The 19,314-nt window shown below is 36.8% G+C and overlaps 1 protein-coding gene across 3 annotated transcripts in view; it reads left to right on the top strand.

Moving 5' to 3' along the window:
* The window catches only part of ano7 (anoctamin 7), a 58,678-nt gene that overhangs the window by 34,864 nt on the left and 4,500 nt on the right, over positions 1–19,314 (top strand). For 2 of the 3 annotated variants that reach the window (XM_079272638.1, XM_079272639.1), the window contains exons 15-21: positions 10,442–10,544; positions 10,771–10,882; positions 11,175–11,229; positions 11,621–11,718; positions 11,877–12,064; positions 12,147–12,352; positions 15,953–16,092. In XM_079272638.1, coding sequence (XP_079128764.1) covers positions 10,442–10,544; positions 10,771–10,882; positions 11,175–11,229; positions 11,621–11,718; positions 11,877–12,064; positions 12,147–12,352; positions 15,953–16,092 — 902 coding nt within the window. The remainder of the gene's footprint in view (positions 1–10,441; positions 10,545–10,770; positions 10,883–11,174; positions 11,230–11,620; positions 11,719–11,876; positions 12,065–12,146; positions 12,353–15,952; positions 16,093–19,314) is intronic. The other variant, XR_013772147.1, reaches the window with a different exon arrangement.

Genomic DNA, 19,314 nt, shown 5'->3' with positions numbered 1-19,314 from the left:
TATATATAGAGAGAGAGAGAGCTGAGAGACGAAACACTTTACATATAAATATAAATATATATATACAAATATATATAGAGAGAGAGAGAGCTGAGAGACGAAACACTTTACATATAAATATAAATATATATATACAAATATATATAGAGAGAGAGAGAGCTGAGAGACGAAACACTTTACATATAAATATAAATATATATATACAAATATATATAGAGAGAGAGCTGGAGAGACAAAACACTTTATATATAAATATAAATATATATATACAAATATATATATAGAGAGAGAGAGCTGAGAGACGAAACACTTTACATATAAATATAAATATATATATACAAATATATATAGAGAGAGAGAGAGCTGAGAGACGAAACACTTTACATATAAATATAAATATATATATACAAATATATATAGAGAGAGAGCTGGAGAGACGAAACACTTTATATATAAATATAAATATATATATACAAATATATATAGAGAGAGAGCTGGAGAGACGAAACACTTTATATATAAATATAAATATATATATACAAATATATATAGAGAGAGAGAGAGCTGAGTGACGAAACACTTTACATATAAATATAAATACATATATACAAATATATATAGAGAGAGAGAGCTGAGAGATGAAACACTTTATATATAAATATAAATATATATATACAAATATATATAGAGAGAGAGATCTGAGAGACGAAACACTTTATATATAAATATAAATATATATATACAAATATATATATAGAGAGAGAGAGCTGAGTGACGAAACACTTTACATATAAATATAAATACATATATACAAATATATATAGAGAGAGAGAGCTGAGAGATGAAACACTTTATATATAAATATAAATATATATACAAATATATATAGAGAGAGATCTGAGAGATGAAACACTTTATATATAAATATAAATATATATATACAAATATATATATAGAGAGAGAGCTGAGAGACGAAACACTTTACATATAAATATAAATATATATATACAAATATATATAGAGAGAGAGATCTGAGAGACGAAACACTTTATATATAAATATAAATATATATATACAAATATATATAGAGAGAGAGCTGAGAGACGAAACACTTTATATATAAATATAAATATATATATACAAATATATATATAGAGAGAGAGAGCTGAGAGACGAAACACTTTATATATAAATATAAATATATATATACAAATATATATAGAGAGAGAGCTGAGAGACGAAACACTTTACATATAAATATAAATATATATATACAAATATATATAGAGAGAGAGAGAGCTGAGAGACGAAACACTTTACATATAAATATAAATATATATATACAAATATATATAGAGAGAGAGCTGAGAGACGAAACACTTTACATATAAATATAAATATATATATACAAATATATATATATAGAGAGAGCTGAGAGACGAAACACTTTATATATAAATATAAATATATATATACAAATATATATAGAGAGAGAGAGCTGAGAGACGAAACACTTTATATATAAATATATATATACAAATATATATATAGAGAGAGATCTGAGAGACTAAACACTTTACATATAAATATAAATATATATATACAAATATATATATAGAGAGAGAGCTGAGAGACGAAACACTTTATATATAAATATAAATATATATATACAAATATATATAGAGAGAGAGCTGGAGAGATGAAACACTTTATATATAAATATAAATATATATATACAAATATATATATAGAGAGAGAGAGCTGAGTGACGAAACACTTTACATATAAATATAAATATATATATACAAATATATATAGAGAGAGAGCTGAGAGACGAAACACTTTACATATAAATATAAATATATATATACAAATATATATATAGAGAGAGAGAGCTGAGAGACGAAACACTTTACATATAAATATAAATATATATATACAAATATATATAGAGAGAGAGCTGAGAGACGAAACACTTTACATATAAATATAAATATATATATACAAATATATATATATAGAGAGAGCTGAGAGACGAAACACTTTATATATAAATATAAATATATATATACAAATATATATAGAGAGAGAGAGCTGAGAGACGAAACACTTTATATATAAATATATATATACAAATATATATATAGAGAGAGATCTGAGAGACTAAACACTTTACATATAAATATAAATATATATATACAAATATATATATAGAGAGAGAGCTGAGAGACGAAACACTTTATATATAAATATAAATATATATATACAAATATATATAGAGAGAGAGCTGGAGAGATGAAACACTTTATATATAAATATAAATATATATATATACAAATATATATATAGAGAGAGAGAGCTGAGTGACGAAACACTTTACATATAAATATAAATATATATATACAAATATATATAGAGAGAGAGCTGAGAGACGAAACACTTTACATATAAATATAAATATATATATACAAATATATATATAGAGAGAGAGAGCTGAGAGACGAAACACTTTACATATAAATATAAATACATATATACAAATATATATAGAGAGAGAGAGAGCTGAGAGACAAAACACTTTATATATAAATATAAATATATATATACAAATATATATAGAGAGAGAGCTGAGAGACGAAACACTTTACATATAAATATAAATACATATATACAAATATATATATAGAGAGAGAGAGCTGAGAGACGAAACACTTTACATATAAATATAAATATATATATACAAATATATATAGAGAGAGAGAGAGCTGAGAGACGAAACACTTTACATATAAATATAAATATATATATACAAATATATATAGAGAGAGAGAGAGCTGAGAGACGAAACACTTTACATATAAATATAAATATATATATACAAATATATATAGAGAGAGAGAGAGCTGAGAGACGAAACACTTTACATATAAATATAAATATATATATACAAATATATATAGAGAGAGAGCTGGAGAGACAAAACACTTTATATATAAATATAAATATATATATACAAATATATATATAGAGAGAGAGAGCTGAGAGACGAAACACTTTACATATAAATATAAATATATATATACAAATATATATAGAGAGAGAGAGAGCTGAGAGACGAAACACTTTACATATAAATATAAATATATATATACAAATATATATAGAGAGAGAGCTGGAGAGACGAAACACTTTATATATAAATATAAATATATATATACAAATATATATAGAGAGAGAGCTGGAGAGACGAAACACTTTATATATAAATATAAATATATATATACAAATATATATAGAGAGAGAGAGAGCTGAGTGACGAAACACTTTACATATAAATATAAATACATATATACAAATATATATAGAGAGAGAGAGCTGAGAGATGAAACACTTTATATATAAATATAAATATATATATACAAATATATATAGAGAGAGAGATCTGAGAGACGAAACACTTTATATATAAATATAAATATATATATACAAATATATATATAGAGAGAGAGAGCTGAGTGACGAAACACTTTACATATAAATATAAATACATATATACAAATATATATAGAGAGAGAGAGCTGAGAGATGAAACACTTTATATATAAATATAAATATATATACAAATATATATAGAGAGAGATCTGAGAGATGAAACACTTTATATATAAATATAAATATATATATACAAATATATATATAGAGAGAGAGCTGAGAGACGAAACACTTTACATATAAATATAAATATATATATACAAATATATATAGAGAGAGAGATCTGAGAGACGAAACACTTTATATATAAATATAAATATATATATACAAATATATATAGAGAGAGAGCTGAGAGACGAAACACTTTATATATAAATATAAATATATATATACAAATATATATATAGAGAGAGAGAGCTGAGAGACGAAACACTTTATATATAAATATAAATATATATATACAAATATATATAGAGAGAGAGCTGAGAGACGAAACACTTTACATATAAATATAAATATATATATACAAATATATATAGAGAGAGAGAGAGCTGAGAGACGAAACACTTTATATATAAATATATATATACAAATATATATAGAGAGAGAGAGAGCTGAGAGACTAAACACTTTATATATAAATATAAATATATATATACAAATATATATATAGAGAGAGAGAGCTGAGAGACTAAACACTTTATACATCATTCCTGAGTGTTTGATGAGTTTTATCATTTAAGAGAAACGATAATCATATTCTGGGTTATTTAATAATGATGTCACAGTCACAATTTAAAAACGTACGGACGCAAATAATTCATAAATAAGACGATCGCATTCCGCCGGTAGAAATGGATCCTGAGCTCATAACAGAACACAGAACACAGTTTAACAGACTACAGAGAGAAACACTCTACAGTGGTGATCACTGTGTGTCTTTATTAGTTATTAGTATTATTAGTTACTGTTATTAAGTACAGTGATCATGTGAAGACACTAACTTATCTAAAGTCTCTCCAGCTGTTAAAGCCGACTGACAGATCCTCTGACAGAGGAAAGGACGTCTCATGTCTCTTTAAACATATCTCCTCGTTCCTCTCTCCTCGTATGGTTTCCTCCATGCATCCCTGGTGGGAGGGACTAAGACGCAAGGAAAGGACGCAAGTGAGGGAAACGGGGATGCAATTAAGAGACTTGAGATGAACCCAGAGACACACAGAGACACAGGAACACAGAGGGCAAAGCCTAAACGTGACAGTTTGTGTCCCAAAGTTATTTTGAAGTTACATGCTTTCCGTACTTATGTTACGTTGTGTTAGATCCTGGGGTACTTCTGGCCCGATACGGGGCTACTTACTGACTCAGCTCTCTATTAAAAGATTGTCGAGCTGGTGTTCTTGCGAGGGAACTCGCCTGGCTCTTCTAACTGCCGTTACTCCCGACGTCTACCCTGCTTCCTCCGGTCTGAGTGCACTCGGTCGAGGGGCCACCCTGACCCCGGGCGCTCCTACCGGTCGCGTCGGTTATGGCAGCTTCCCTCTTCTGGATCCGTGCTCTTGGTAAATGCCAGGTTAGGTTTTAACGGCTAGGATTACTTCTAAAACCGTAAGGGATTGTTAAGTGGATGCGGTCTCTAGGATAACCTTACAGAACTCAGTTGTGAGACAGACAATGGATTTAACTTTTTACTGCCACGAGGAACTTTTACTACTTGAGCAAATAAATGCACTTGAGAAATTTTACTTTAAATGCAGATTAGATATTTATTGCATGTTATATTTAGTTAGTTAGCAAGGGTTAAGCTACAGCTCACTTAAAATGTCACTACACTTGATTCGTTACTCTAATTTTCTTCTTAGATTATACTCATAGGTTTTAGATGCCGAGACGGCTCGGTGGGAGCTGGATCGTCAATGGTTCGGTGAAAAAGTTCTTTTGGAGTTGTTAGGAGTGAAGGTCTGGCCAGACCCTCGGTCTTCCTGCTCTGCAGCGGAGTCTGTTCAACAGTCCTCAAGGCTCAGGACAAAGTCTTTCTAGGGCTGCCGCGTTCCTCCGTTGTTCAGTTATTAAAGTCGAGCAGTGGGGAGAGGAAAACCTCCGTCTTTCAATCTTTGTCCACGAACAGCGGTCTTCATTCCGTTGAACAGAGACGAAGTCCTCAAATACTTCAGTTGCAATCGTCCGTATCTTCTTCTCAGAGCGTCTGGACGGCTCGTGCAGAAATCCCGTCTTGCTGTTTGCAAGTTACTTCTTTTATAACACTTTTGGGCTGCCTCTCGCGTCTTTCCCCCCTCTTCCTCAACACGGCCTCCCTCAGCCCATGATGAACATGACATCATTGATTTGGTGCATGTGCTTCGAAAAGTACCTACATTTTGTGTGTGTGTGCATGAGGAAATCACCCCAACTTCCCTGTCTGGGCGCTTACTTAATCAAGCTCTGCGCGTGTCTGGGTGTTCAACATCTGTTGCACTTCCCCTTTTCCTACACTCACACATTTCACAGATAACACAGATTAGTTATCATAATCACAGTTACAGTTGTTATAATCAGTTACAGTTGTTAATCGCTTTATTCAGCACGCGCTTGCTTTTAAAACACTTATTCGATTTTTCTCTCCTTCTCTCTGCAGCCGTTATTTCTTCTCGACAGTTGTTTACATTTGACCTAGTTTACATACTTATGTTACGTGTTTACATTTGACCTAGTTTACATACTTATGTTACATGTTTACATTTGACCTAGTTTACATACTTATGTTACGTGTTTACATTTGACTTATTTACATACTTATGTTACGTGTTTACATTTGACCTAGTTTACATACTTATGTTACGTGTTTACATTTGACCTAGTTTACATACTTATGTTACGTGTTTACATTTGACTTAGTTTACATACTTATGTTACGTTGTTTACATTTGACCTAGTTTACATACTTATGTTACGTGTTTACATTTGACCTAGTTTACATACTTATGTTACGTTGTTTACATTTGACCTAGTTTACATACTTATGTTACGTGTTTACATTTGACTTAGTTTACATACTTATGTTACGTGTTTACATTTGACCTAGTTTACATACTTATGTTACGTGTTTACATTTGACCTAGTTTACATACTTATGTTACGTGTTTACATTTGACCTAGTTTACATACTTATGTTACGTGTTTACATTTGACCTAGTTTACATACTTATGTTACGTGTTTACATTTGACCTAGTTTACATACTTATGTTACGTTGTTTACATTTGACCTAGTTTACATACTTATGTTACGTGTTTACATTTGACTTATTTACATACTTATGTTACGTTGTTTACATTTTACCTAGTTTACATACTTATGTTACGTGTTTACATTTGACCTAGTTTACATACTTATGTTACGTGTTTACATTTGACCTAGTTTACATACTTATGTTACGTGTTTACATTTGACCTAGTTTACATACTTATGTTACGTTGTTTACATTTGACCTAGTTTACATACTTATGTTACGTGTTTACATTTGACTTAGTTTACATACTTATGTTACGTTGTTTACATTTGACCTAGTTTACATACTTATGTTACGTTGTTTACATTTGACCTAGTTTACATACTTATGTTACGTGTTTACATTTGACCTAGTTTACATACTTATGTTATGTTGTTTACATTTGACCTAGTTTACATACTTATGTTACGTTGTTTACATTTGACCTAGTTTACATACTTATGTTACGTTGTTTACATTTGACCTAGTTTACATACTTATGTTACGTTGTTTACATTTTACCTAGTTTACATACTTATGTTACGTGTTTACATTTGACCTAGTTTACATACTTATGTTACGTGTTTACATTTGACTTAGTTTACATACTTATGTTACGTTGTTTACATTTGACCTAGTTTACATACTTATGTTACGTTGTTTACATTTGACCTAGTTTACATACTTATGTTACGTGTTTACATTTGACCTAGTTTACATACTTATGTTATGTTGTTTACATTTGACCTAGTTTACATACTTATGTTACGTTGTTTACATTTGACCTAGTTTACATACTTATGTTACGTTGTTTACATTTGACCTAGTTTACATACTTATGTTACGTTGTTTACATTTTACCTAGTTTACATACTTATGTTACGTGTTTACATTTGACCTAGTTTACATACTTATGTTACGTGTTTACATTTGACTTAGTTTACATACTTATGTTACGTTGTTTACATTTGACCTAGTTTACATACTTATGTTACGTTGTTTACATTTGACCTAGTTTACATACTTATGTTACGTGTTTACATTTGACTTAGTTTACATACTTATGTTACGTTGTTTACATTTGACCTAGTTTACATACTTATGTTACGTGTTTACATTTTACCTAGTTTACATACTTATGTTACGTGTTTACATTTGACCTAGTTTACATACTTATGTTACGTTGTTTACATTTTACCTAGTTTACATACTTATGTTACGTGTTTACATTTGACTTAGTTTACATACTTATGTTACGTTGTTTACATTTGACCTAGTTTACATACTTATGTTACGTGTTTACATTTGACCTAGTTTACATACTTATGTTACGTTGTTTACATTTTACCTAGTTTACATACTTATGTTACGTATTTACATTTGACTTAGTTTACATGTGTACATTGTTTCTATCTTACTGTCTACCTGATTACATGGAACTCTACATGGAACCCTTGGCACAAGCAATAAGAGAATGCTGCGATATAAAAGGAATTCTGATAAAAAAATAAGGAACATAAGATAGCGTTATACGCTGATGATGTATTACTATACATCCGTGACCCAGATATCTGCCTTCCCAACCTTTTGGAACTCCTTGATAAATTCGGTACATATTCAGGATACAAATTAAATATGCAAAAAACTCAAATATTACCATTTCATTACAATCCTTCACCATTTATAAAGAAAAAGATCCCCATTAACTAGTCACAAAAAGCAATTAAATACCTCGGAATTTGGTTAACTCACTGTACTAGTGATCTGTATAAAAAAAACTGAAATTGTAAACAAAAAAATTAAAGAAGATCTGAGTAATTGGTCAACACCGCAATTGAACTTAAGTGCGAGAATTGATATTATAAAGATGTCCATTTTACCTAGACTACTGTATTTATTTATGTCACTACCAGTTAAAATCCCAGCCAGACATTCCAGGACTGGGACAGACAGATCTCCAGATTCATTTGGAACGGAAGGAAAGCAAGGGTTAAATATAGCACGTTAAGCATCAGTAAGGAGGGAGGTGGTATGTCTCTCCCTAACCTTAGAGAGTATTTCCATTCCGCCCAATTAAAAATAATAGTTCTTTGGTGTGATAATAGTTACGAGGCTAAGTGGAAGGAGATGGAAAATGAATGCAAAGGTATTCCAGTACAAGCAATGATCGCAGACCACAAATGAATGTTAACTTATCGCGCCCATCTGAACCCCATTGTCTCATTCACCCTGCACACCTGGCTGACGTTGTAAAGCAACTCAATCTGTGGACCCAGTTAAGAAAACTTGGATGGCTTCATATGACACAGAATTTACACCAAATAGTACAGATTCTAGATTCAGGTACTGGACCAAACAAGGTATTACTGCTTTCTGTACAATAATGGAGAAAAACACATTACACAGCTTCCAGATATTGAAGGAAAAATACAATTTAGAAAATTATGATTTCTTCAGATATTTAGTTACGCCAGTACTTTTCAAAAGAAATGAAGAGACATGAGGTAACTATGGAACCGAATGAAATAATACAATTAATAGTACGGGCATACATTGGCAGCTCCAAATCAGTCATTTCAAAACTTTACCAGGAATCACAGAGGGCAGAGGAACTCCCACAACATAGATCAAGGAGAGATGGGAGAAAGAACTAGAAGATCAAATATCCAGTCAGCAATGGGAGAATGTGTGTGAAACCGTGTTCACTACTTCCTGTTCAATGTATTGGCGTGAATTTAGCTGGAAGAACCTTGTTCGTTTCTTTATTACCCCTAAAGTGAAGACATCCTTATTCTCAATAAACCGTACATGCTGGAGAGATTGTGGGGAGGGTTGTGCAAATCACCACCATATCTTCTGGTGCTGCTCCAAGATACAAACATTCTGGCAAAACGCTTGGACAATTATGCCGCATATTCTTGGGCAGCAGATTTTATTCACATGCAAGTCACTTTATTTGGGTGATCGACCAGAAGGAATAACAGGAAACGACAGATACCTCCTGAGAATATGAATGGTAGCAGCAAAAAAAGCAATTACTCGTAAGTGGCTACAAACCGACCCACCTTCAGTCGAAAACTGGATTGAAATCATGAAAGAAATTCACGATATGGAAAGACTGACTTTCCGACTGAGATTAAGGAAAGACGCATACATAGCAAGATGGACAAAATGGACCAAATATTTGTCAGAACAAGAACTTGGCTGGTGATTTGCCCTCCCTGACCTCACAGGGTTTTTTTATTTGTTTTTGACTCTGTTCATTGCTGAAGCTGATATCTTTTAAGAAGACAGGTACTCGCTTCAAACAGGATGCTGCTTCATCTGTGCAAATCTAGATCTTAACATAAATATTGCTGAGTATAGAACTCTTCCAATACACAATTTTGATATCTGATCCTGAAGTTATGGTTGACACGAGTGATGGACAATGTTGTTGGCATGCTGCACGGTTGTTTTGATGTATTTTGTTTTTGTTTAATTTAACGATTTGTTTAAATGTATTTCCTCCTGGCCTTTTGCCAGGTGCATGAATTGCTCGTATTATTTCTTACTTGTTTAGGATTTGTTTTTGTTTTTCTTTGCAACAAAAAAAACCTGAATAAAATATTTAAGTATAAAAAAAAAACGTGTGTGTGTGTGTGTGTGTGTGTGTGCGTGTGCGTGTGCGTGTTTTTTTCAGGCTGGGAGGGTAGCCAGTATTTCAGGATCTGTGTTGAACCTGTTGGTCATCCTCATGTTGTCGAAGGTTTACACCTCACTGGCTCACCTACTCACCCGCTGGGGTGAGTCACACCTTCCTCACCCTTCTCACTCTCCTCTTCCTCAGTTTTTAGTCTTGGACTTTTGACACAAACTAATTTCACTCACATTTTAGTTTTCATGAATTAAAAAACTATAGACATGTTAGTGTAAATTCACCCTGTTTTTTTGCATTTGTTTATTTTGTTATGTTTTAGTATGATTGGTGTACATGTACACAGTCAGCTGATGTTGTGTTGTTGTTTTTAGAGATGCATCGGACTCAGTCTAACTATGACGACATGGTCATCCTCAAAGTTTTCGTCTTCCAGTTTGTGAACTTCTACTCGTCTCCGGTTTACATCGCATTCTTCAAAGGCAGGTGAGGAGCGCTTCTACCAATCAGAACGAGGCACTTTTTATTATTTATTCTTTCTCTGTTGTGATTTTATTTCTGTTTTTGTGTCTTTCTTCTTCTCTGATTGGACCGGTAGTTTGAACTTTTCAGAATAAAACCAATCAAATTCAAACATGAAGTCGGGGGTTTGACTTTTGTATTGAAGTAAAAAAGCAGCAGTTAGATTACATTTTTCAAACCAACAGAACTTTATTCTAAACGTTTCTGCTGGACATCTCAAAGTTTTCGTTCCACCTGTTTGTTTGTTTGTGTTCAGGTTCATTGGTTACCCTGGAAACTACAAAACTCTGTTTGGAGTTCGCAATGAAGACGTGAGTCAAAGTCACATTGTGGTTATTTCCCACACATACACATCAGCAGAAAACTACTTCGCTCTGCTCGTGGACACTTCAGCGAGCCGGGAATCGAACCGGCGAACGGCTCGTACTGCGACCGCAAGATTGGCGGTCCGATCCCCGTCTCCTCTTGTCCACATGTCCACCTGTCCTTCAGCGAGACACAGTTGCTCCTCTTCACAGTTTATGTATATGACCATTCTAATAATATTTAATTATGATGTTTTGAATTTTATTCACAAACCAGATAACTTCTTTAGAGAACAAACATGTTGTAAAGACCAAACTATACCTTATGAGATCAGTTATTATTGATTACGTGATGTGAGATCAATGAGTTATTAATATCTGTGTCTGTGTGTCCCAGTGTGGAGCCGGTGGATGTCTCATTGAACTGGCTCAGGAGCTGCTGGTCATTATGGTGGGAAAACAGCTGATCAACAACGCCCAGGAGTTCATCTACCCGTAAAGAAAATACAAAATATCTTCTGAATAAATAAAGTATTGTCTGATAATATAGATAATGTTTTGTGTAAACTTGTGAGAGAACACGAAGAAACGTCGGACCTGTTAAATAAAACATACTTTTTTCTGACTCAAACTGACGGCTCACTATCTGGCAGGAAGTGGAAGTGCTGGTGGCAGAAGAGGAAGTCAAGTCACCGGCTGAAGGAGGTGAAGGAGGAGGGAGGAGAGGAGGAGAGGAAGGAGGTGAAGCAGGAGGAAGAGGAGGAGGAGGTGGTTTCTCCCTGGGAGACGGACTACCAGCTGCTGGTCTGTGAAGGACTCTTCAGTGAATACCTGGAGATGGGTGAGTCCTGTTCTTTCCTTTGGATTTATCCACCTGGTGCCTTTCTGGACGGGTGGGGTTTAACCTCCTCGTTCTCCCTCAGTGATCCAGTTTGGTTTCATCACCGTCTTCGTGGCGGCGTGTCCTCTGGCTCCTCTCTTCGCTCTCATCAACAACTGTGTGGAGATCCGATTGGACGCTCAGAAGTTTGTGACGGAGTATCGGCGCCCGGTGGGCGAGCGGGCTCAAGACATCGGGATCTGGTTCCAGATCCTACAGTTCATCTCCCACGTGGCCGTCCTCAGCAACGTAGGCTAAGCAACAAATAGAATCTGACCTTCTCCACTGTCAAGAAGAGTTGAGATCCCAGGACCAGCCTTAAATGAGGAATATATGGTGGGCCTGTAAATTAGGTTAAAGGGACACAAAGCGTAAAATTAAGAGTTAAAAGATGAAATCTAATAATTATTTTAAAGTAAGCATGAATTACATAACAAATGTAAAGTGATTTTAACAAACGTCAACCTGATGATAATAATGATAGGTGTATCTGAGTAAGAGTGCACCCTGTGTGAGTGTGAAAGTACTGAAATAGAGGAAGTGAGCAGAGTGAGGGCCTGAAGGGATGTGGAAATAACGGCTGAGAGAGAAGACACAAAGCTTAATGATGAGGAAGGAGGAAATCTAATAATTATTTTAAAGCAAGCGTGTGCTAAATAAAGCGATTAACAACTGTAACTGATTATAACAACTGTAACCGTGATCTGACAACCAATCTGAGTTAGAAATGTGAGTGTGTGTGAGCGAAAGGGGAAGTGAAGGAGCAGAGACGTTAGGATTGCAAAATCAGGCCTACGGGAGGCAAGGTGATTTCCACACATCCACAACATAAGCACACACACACATAATGACGAAGAATGGATCAGGTGCCGAGTGAGAAAGGGGGGGGGGGTCAAGATAACCCAAAGGTGTTATAAAAGAAGTGAGCCGCTAACGGACGGGAGGATAACGTCGTAAGAGCCATGCTAGTGCTCCACCTGAGAGGACCCTGGACTTCGCTCTACAGACGCAGCGGTGGACTTCGTCTTTGCTCAAGAATGAAGAAAAGAAAGAAGAAAAGAACCGAGAAGCAAGAAAGAAGAGAGAAGAAGACGGCCCTTTGTGAGCAAAGAAGAAAGACGAGAGAAGCAAGACGCGAGAAGCACGAGGGAAGCAAGACATGAGAAGCAAGAAAGAAGAAGGGCGAGAGAACCAAGTGAGAAGGAAGAACAAAGAAAGAAGACGGCCCTTCGTGAGCAGATTGACAGACGAAGAACCACCTATCCTCCCTGCTCAACTTTAACGAGATCGAAGATCGCTGAACGGGCGTCGTTTGCCGAGCAGGCAGGAGCGAGGAGGGTCTGGCCAGACCCTCGCCCCTGACAACTCAAAAAATAACTTTTCACCGCACCCAAAGCCAGCTCTAACCGATCGGACTCGGCATCTAAACATGAGTATAATCAAAGAATTGAAAGTATGAAATCATGAGTAGTATTATTATTTTATGTGAGCTGAAGCTTTGCCCTTGCTAAATATATTTTGCAATAAATATCTAACCTGCATTTAAAGTAAATTTCTCAAGTGCATTAATTTTGCTTACGTAGTAAATGTTCCTCGTGATAGTAAAAAGTTAAATCTATTGTATGTCTAACAACTGATCGACCAATAGAATCTAAACCTTCACGACCATCAACCAATAGAATCTAAACCTTCTCCAGCATCGACCAATAGAATCTAAACCTTCTCCAGCATCAACCAATAGAATCTAAACTTTCTCCACCATCAACCAATAGAATCTAAACCTTCTCCAGCATCGACCAATCGAATCTAAACCTTCTCCAGCATCAACCAATAGAATCTAAACTTTCTCCACCATCAACCAATAGAATCTAAACCTTCTCCAGCATCGACCAATAGAATCTAAACCTTCTCCAGCATCGACCAATAGAATCTAAACCTTCACGACCATCAACCAATAGAATCTAAACCTTCTCCAGCATCGACCAATAGAATCTAAACCTTCACGACCATCAACCAATAGAATCTAAACCTTCTCCAGCATCAACCAATCGAATCTAAACCTTCTCCAGCATCGACCAATAGAATCTAAACCTTCTCCAGCATCAACCAATCGAATCTAAACCTTCTCCAGCATCGACCAATCGAATCTAAACCTTCTCCAGCATCGACCAATAGAATCTAAACCTTCACGACCATCAACCAATCGAATCTAAACCTTCTCGACCATCGACCAATCGAGTCTAAACCTTCTACACCATCGACCAATAGAATCTAAACCTTCTCCAGCACCGACCAATAGAATCTAAACCTTCTCCACCACCGACCAATATAATCTAAACCTTCTACACCATCGACCAATAGAATCTAAACCTTCTACACCATCGACCAATAGAATCTAAACCTTCTACACCATCGACCAATAGAATCTAAACCTTCTCCACCACCGACCAATAGAATCTAAACCTTCTCCAGCACCGACCAATAGAATCTAAACCTTCTCCACCATCGACCAATAGAATCTAAACCTTCTCCAGCATCGACCAATAGAATCTAAACCTTCTACACCACCGACCAATAGAATCTAAACCTTCTCCACCACCGACCAATATAATCTAAACCTTCTACACCATCGACCAATAGAATCTAAACCTTCTCCACCACCGACCAATAGAATCTAAACCTTCTCCACCACCGACCAATATAATCTAAACCTTCTACACCATCGACCAATAGAATCTAAACCTTCTACACCATCGACCAATAGAATCTAAACCTTCTACACCATCGACCAATAGAATCTAAACCTTCTCCACCACCGACCAATAGAATCTAAACCTTCTCCAGCACCGACCAATAGAATCTAAACCTTCTCCACCATCGACCAATAGAATCTAAACCTTCTCCAGCATCGACCAATAGAATCTAAACCTTCTACACCACCGACCAATAGAATCTAAACCTTCTCCACCACCGACCAATATAATCTAAACCTTCTACACCATCGACCAATAGAATCTAAACCTTCTCCACCACCGACCAATAGAATCTAAACCTTCTCCAGCACCGACCAATAGAATCTAAACCTTCTCCACCACCGACCAATAGAATCTAAACCTTCTACACCATCGACCAATAGAATCTAAACCTTCTACACCATCGACCAATAGAATCTAAACCTTCTACACCATCGACCAATAGAATCTAAACCTTCTCCACCACCGACCAATAGAATCTAAACCTTCTCCAGCACCGACCAATAGAATCTAAACCTTCTCGACCATCGACCAATAGAATCTAAACCTTCTCCACCATCGACCAATAGAATCTAAACCTTCTCCACCACCGACCAATAGAATCTAAACCTTCTCCAGCACCGACCAATAGAATCTAAACCTTCTCCACCACCGACCAATAGAATCTAAACCTTCTCCAGCATCGACCAATAGAATCTAAACCTTCTCCACCATCGACCAATAGAATCTAAACCTTCTCCAGCATCGACCAATAGAATCTAAACCTTCTACACCATCGACCAATAGAATCTAAACCTTCTCCACCACCGACCAATAGAATCTAAACCTTCTCCAGCACCGACCAATAGAATCTAAACCTTCTCCACCACCGACCAATAGAATCTAAACCTTCTCCAGCATCGACCAATAGAATCTAAACCTTCTCCACCATCGACCAATAGAATCTAAACCTTCTCCAGCATCGACCAATAGAATCTAAACCTTCTCCAGCACCGACCAATAGAATCTAAACCTTCTCGACCACCGACCAATAGAATCTAAACCTTCTCCAGCATCGACCAATAGAATCTGATCTTCTCCAACTCACTGTCTTTAGGCGTTCCTTATTGCCTTCACCTCGTCTTTCCTACCGCGGCTCTACTACGGCTACACCAGAGACCACACACTGACCGGGTTCATCAACTTCACCCTGGCAACGTCCCCACGCAACTACAGCCAGCAACACACACCCTGCAGGTAGGCGAAATCACTGCAACTACAGTAAGCAACACACACTGCAGGTCCATGTAGCCTTTCTGTTACTGGTGTTGCTGATGTTGCTGCTTTTGATGATGTTGCAGATGTTGATGATGTTGCAGGATTTGCTAATGCTGCTTATGTTGCTAGTTCAGTGTGGCTTTGTAGCACAAAGGCAGTAAAACTGCCTGTGACAAAGCACACTGAATATTATCCATCAGGCTTAATCATAATAATAACTATATAATTCCAAAAGAAATGTTGACAGTGTGGCTTCTACCGCCCGAAGAAATCTCAATATATACACACGCCAATGTTACCAGTAGTGTCATTCAGGTTCAATTGAGATAGCGCTACTCTCTTTTCTGCATTTTAGATTCATACTCTTGGATTGAATCTTTTATTTGTGGGGCTTTTATTTTGAAAGGGTGGGACTGGGTGGGGGCGAGAGGGGGAGAAGAGACAGAATCATAATGTTTGACACTAAAATGAGAGGCTTCATCACAAACAATTCATTCTGTGGCGCTTTAATTTGAAATGGGGGGGTGAGAGGGGAAAAGTCCTCTAAAAATATCTAAGACCTGAATGATTGTATGATAGAGAGAGACACAGAGAGAGACAGACAGACAGACAGTTAGATGGACTGAGTGAGTGAGTGGGAGAGAGAGACAGACAGACAGAGAGAGAGACAGAGAGAGCCTGCGTGCGTGTGTGTAACTGGTTGCCATGGTGAGGACACACCTGGTGTTAGAGGCAGACTGATTAAGAAACGTTGCAGTAATCAGTGATTTTGAACAAAACCCCGAACTCCTTGAAACAAATTAGCAGGAGTCTGAGTGCCAAAATATGGATACCGTGAGAAAGATAAGACTGGCAAATGCGCTGATGTGTTTTTTATGTTTGTGGCGTTAATAATGTGAGCTGCAGCGCAATATGCAAAACTGATACCGTCTGCTTTCTTTTAGAAATGAGTGGTGAGATTTAACATGGAGTCTGATGGAGCAGCTGGTTGGGGTTCATGTCACTCTGTGGCTCTTTGAGCCAAATGTGTAAATCTGTTGGATTCCATAGACCAGAGGTAGCCAACACGGTGCCCGCGGGCGACAGGGTGCCCGCGGGCACCCTGTCGCCCGCGGGCACCGTGTGAGTCGCCCGCAAGGCATGTTCTAAAAATAGCACTAGTGACCATGGAGCTCCGTCTAAAACCCCGTCGTCAGGTCCGTAAGTCCTCGGACAGGCCGCGGGGCAACAACTCAGGGGTGTCGGGGGTCGAGGCGAGGCAACGCAATCCGACCGAAAAGGCCCAGACTAGAGGTCTGAACGCGGGCGCCGGAGACGCTCGCGCGCCTCGGAGGGTTGGATCCCCGCTCGGCTACAGACGAGACGTTTTACTCGTTTCTTGGTGGAGAAAAAGGTTCCGTTGGAAGAGCTGGTGTCGGTGATAACAGACGGGCTCCCGCCATGACGGGCCGGCATGCAGGCTTCATTGAGCAATGCAAAGGTGAGCCAGACTTCACTACATGTCCACATCACCACTGCATCATTCAGCAGCAGGCGCTGTGTGCAGCAGCACCCGGCTTTGATCACGTGATGATACAAACATATCAGAGATGTGACACCTCTGACTTTCACATGTTGAAACAGATTAACAGAAATAAAAGCTGCATGTTTCAATATGTATGTGTAGCTATACCATCATTGTTGGAAATCATTCTTAATAATTATTGTGAGGAATAATTAACTGACATGTGATCAAACAAACAGTCTCTTCACACATATTATTTAGTGCTGGGCAACGATTAAAATATTTAATCGCGATTAATCGCATTGTTATGGCAAAGAATTCAAAAGTAGTGTATTGCCCACTTTTATTTTGAAAGTACTGCTATATGAACAAAAGGGCAATAACATTTGGCTCACGAGATGCAGGCAGCATGTTTCATACTTAATGTGAATATAATTCATACTTTGTTGGCATCTTATTCTGAAAACCGGATGTTGGTCTGAAGAAACCGGATGTTGTCTCACGTTAATGTTTCCGCTAACTTTCAAAGTCCTTCGCTCCCGATCTGTGCGTTTGAATGTGTTTACGGTGAATGTCAGCATGTAGCTGCACTAACATGTGAGTGTGTGTGACTTTACCAGCGATGTCCAGTCGTCTCCAGGCAGAGCAGCGGAAGCCTTTTCTCTACGGCAACCCTGAAGGGACATCACATCTCTAATGCAAAACCATAAACATGAGACAGGCTGACTACAGGATGTTTGCTGGCTTTTATCCCACTGTTATTGTCATCCTCTTGTTGTTATGTATATGTATTGTCTCTTGTCTTTCAGTTAAAAAAATATATATATATATAATTCATTTTTTTATATTATTTCAAAAATGCGTTGACGCGCAATAAAATAATTGTCGGCCTTAATTAATGAATGCGTTGATGCAAAATGAACGCGTTAACTTGCCCAGCACTAATATTATTATTATTAAGGTGATCTGTGCAACTTTGTTATTCAGGAGGTTTGTATCAAACAAGTAGCCCTTCGTACTACTCGGTGCCCTTGAAGTAGCTCTCAGTCTGCAAAAGGTTGGTGACCCCTGCCATAGACACGTTACTGCGACCAGCACAACATTTCCAAGCTTTTGGGACAAAAATGGTGTGTGAAGAGTAAAAATGATGGTAGCTGGAGCAATTTGTTTGGAAAAATCACAGAATATTTTCCTGCTCCGCTCCACTCTGACGGTTATGCGCTCACTCTAGCTCTTAACGAGCCGCGCAATACACACCCATTATAACATACACACCCATTATAACATACACACCCGTTATAACATACACACCCGTTATAAAATCTGAAACAGACACAACATTTTGCTGAAACTTAATCTGTGACTTCATGAAAACTGTGCAAGCTATCAACATGCCCCTTTGGCTCAATAAAGTGCAGCGTTTTGTCTACGTTTTAAACTTTGAATCATGTTTCTACGTTAAAGTACGGCTGGTCAATATGGGCCCAAAGTTAAGTGGTTTTTTTGCTCTCTTCACGCCGAAACCCCATTCAAGTCAATGGGGACATTTTGCTCCGTTTTTGGGGATTTTCGGGAATTTTTGGTAAAGCCGCTCGGCAAATCTCTCCGAAAAATAGAATGCACACTATTCCCGATCAGGCCGCACGTTTTGATGTATTTTTCACGCTGCTGTTGGCAACGCGGTGTGAGGAGAAGCG

The sequence above is a fragment of the Melanostigma gelatinosum genome (genome assembly GCF_949748355.1).
Source record: "Melanostigma gelatinosum genome assembly, chromosome: 7".
NCBI lineage: Eukaryota > Metazoa > Chordata > Actinopteri > Perciformes > Zoarcidae > Melanostigma > Melanostigma gelatinosum.
The sequence above is the reverse complement of the archived record's forward strand: the minus strand, read 5'-3'. Positions and strand labels throughout refer to the sequence as shown.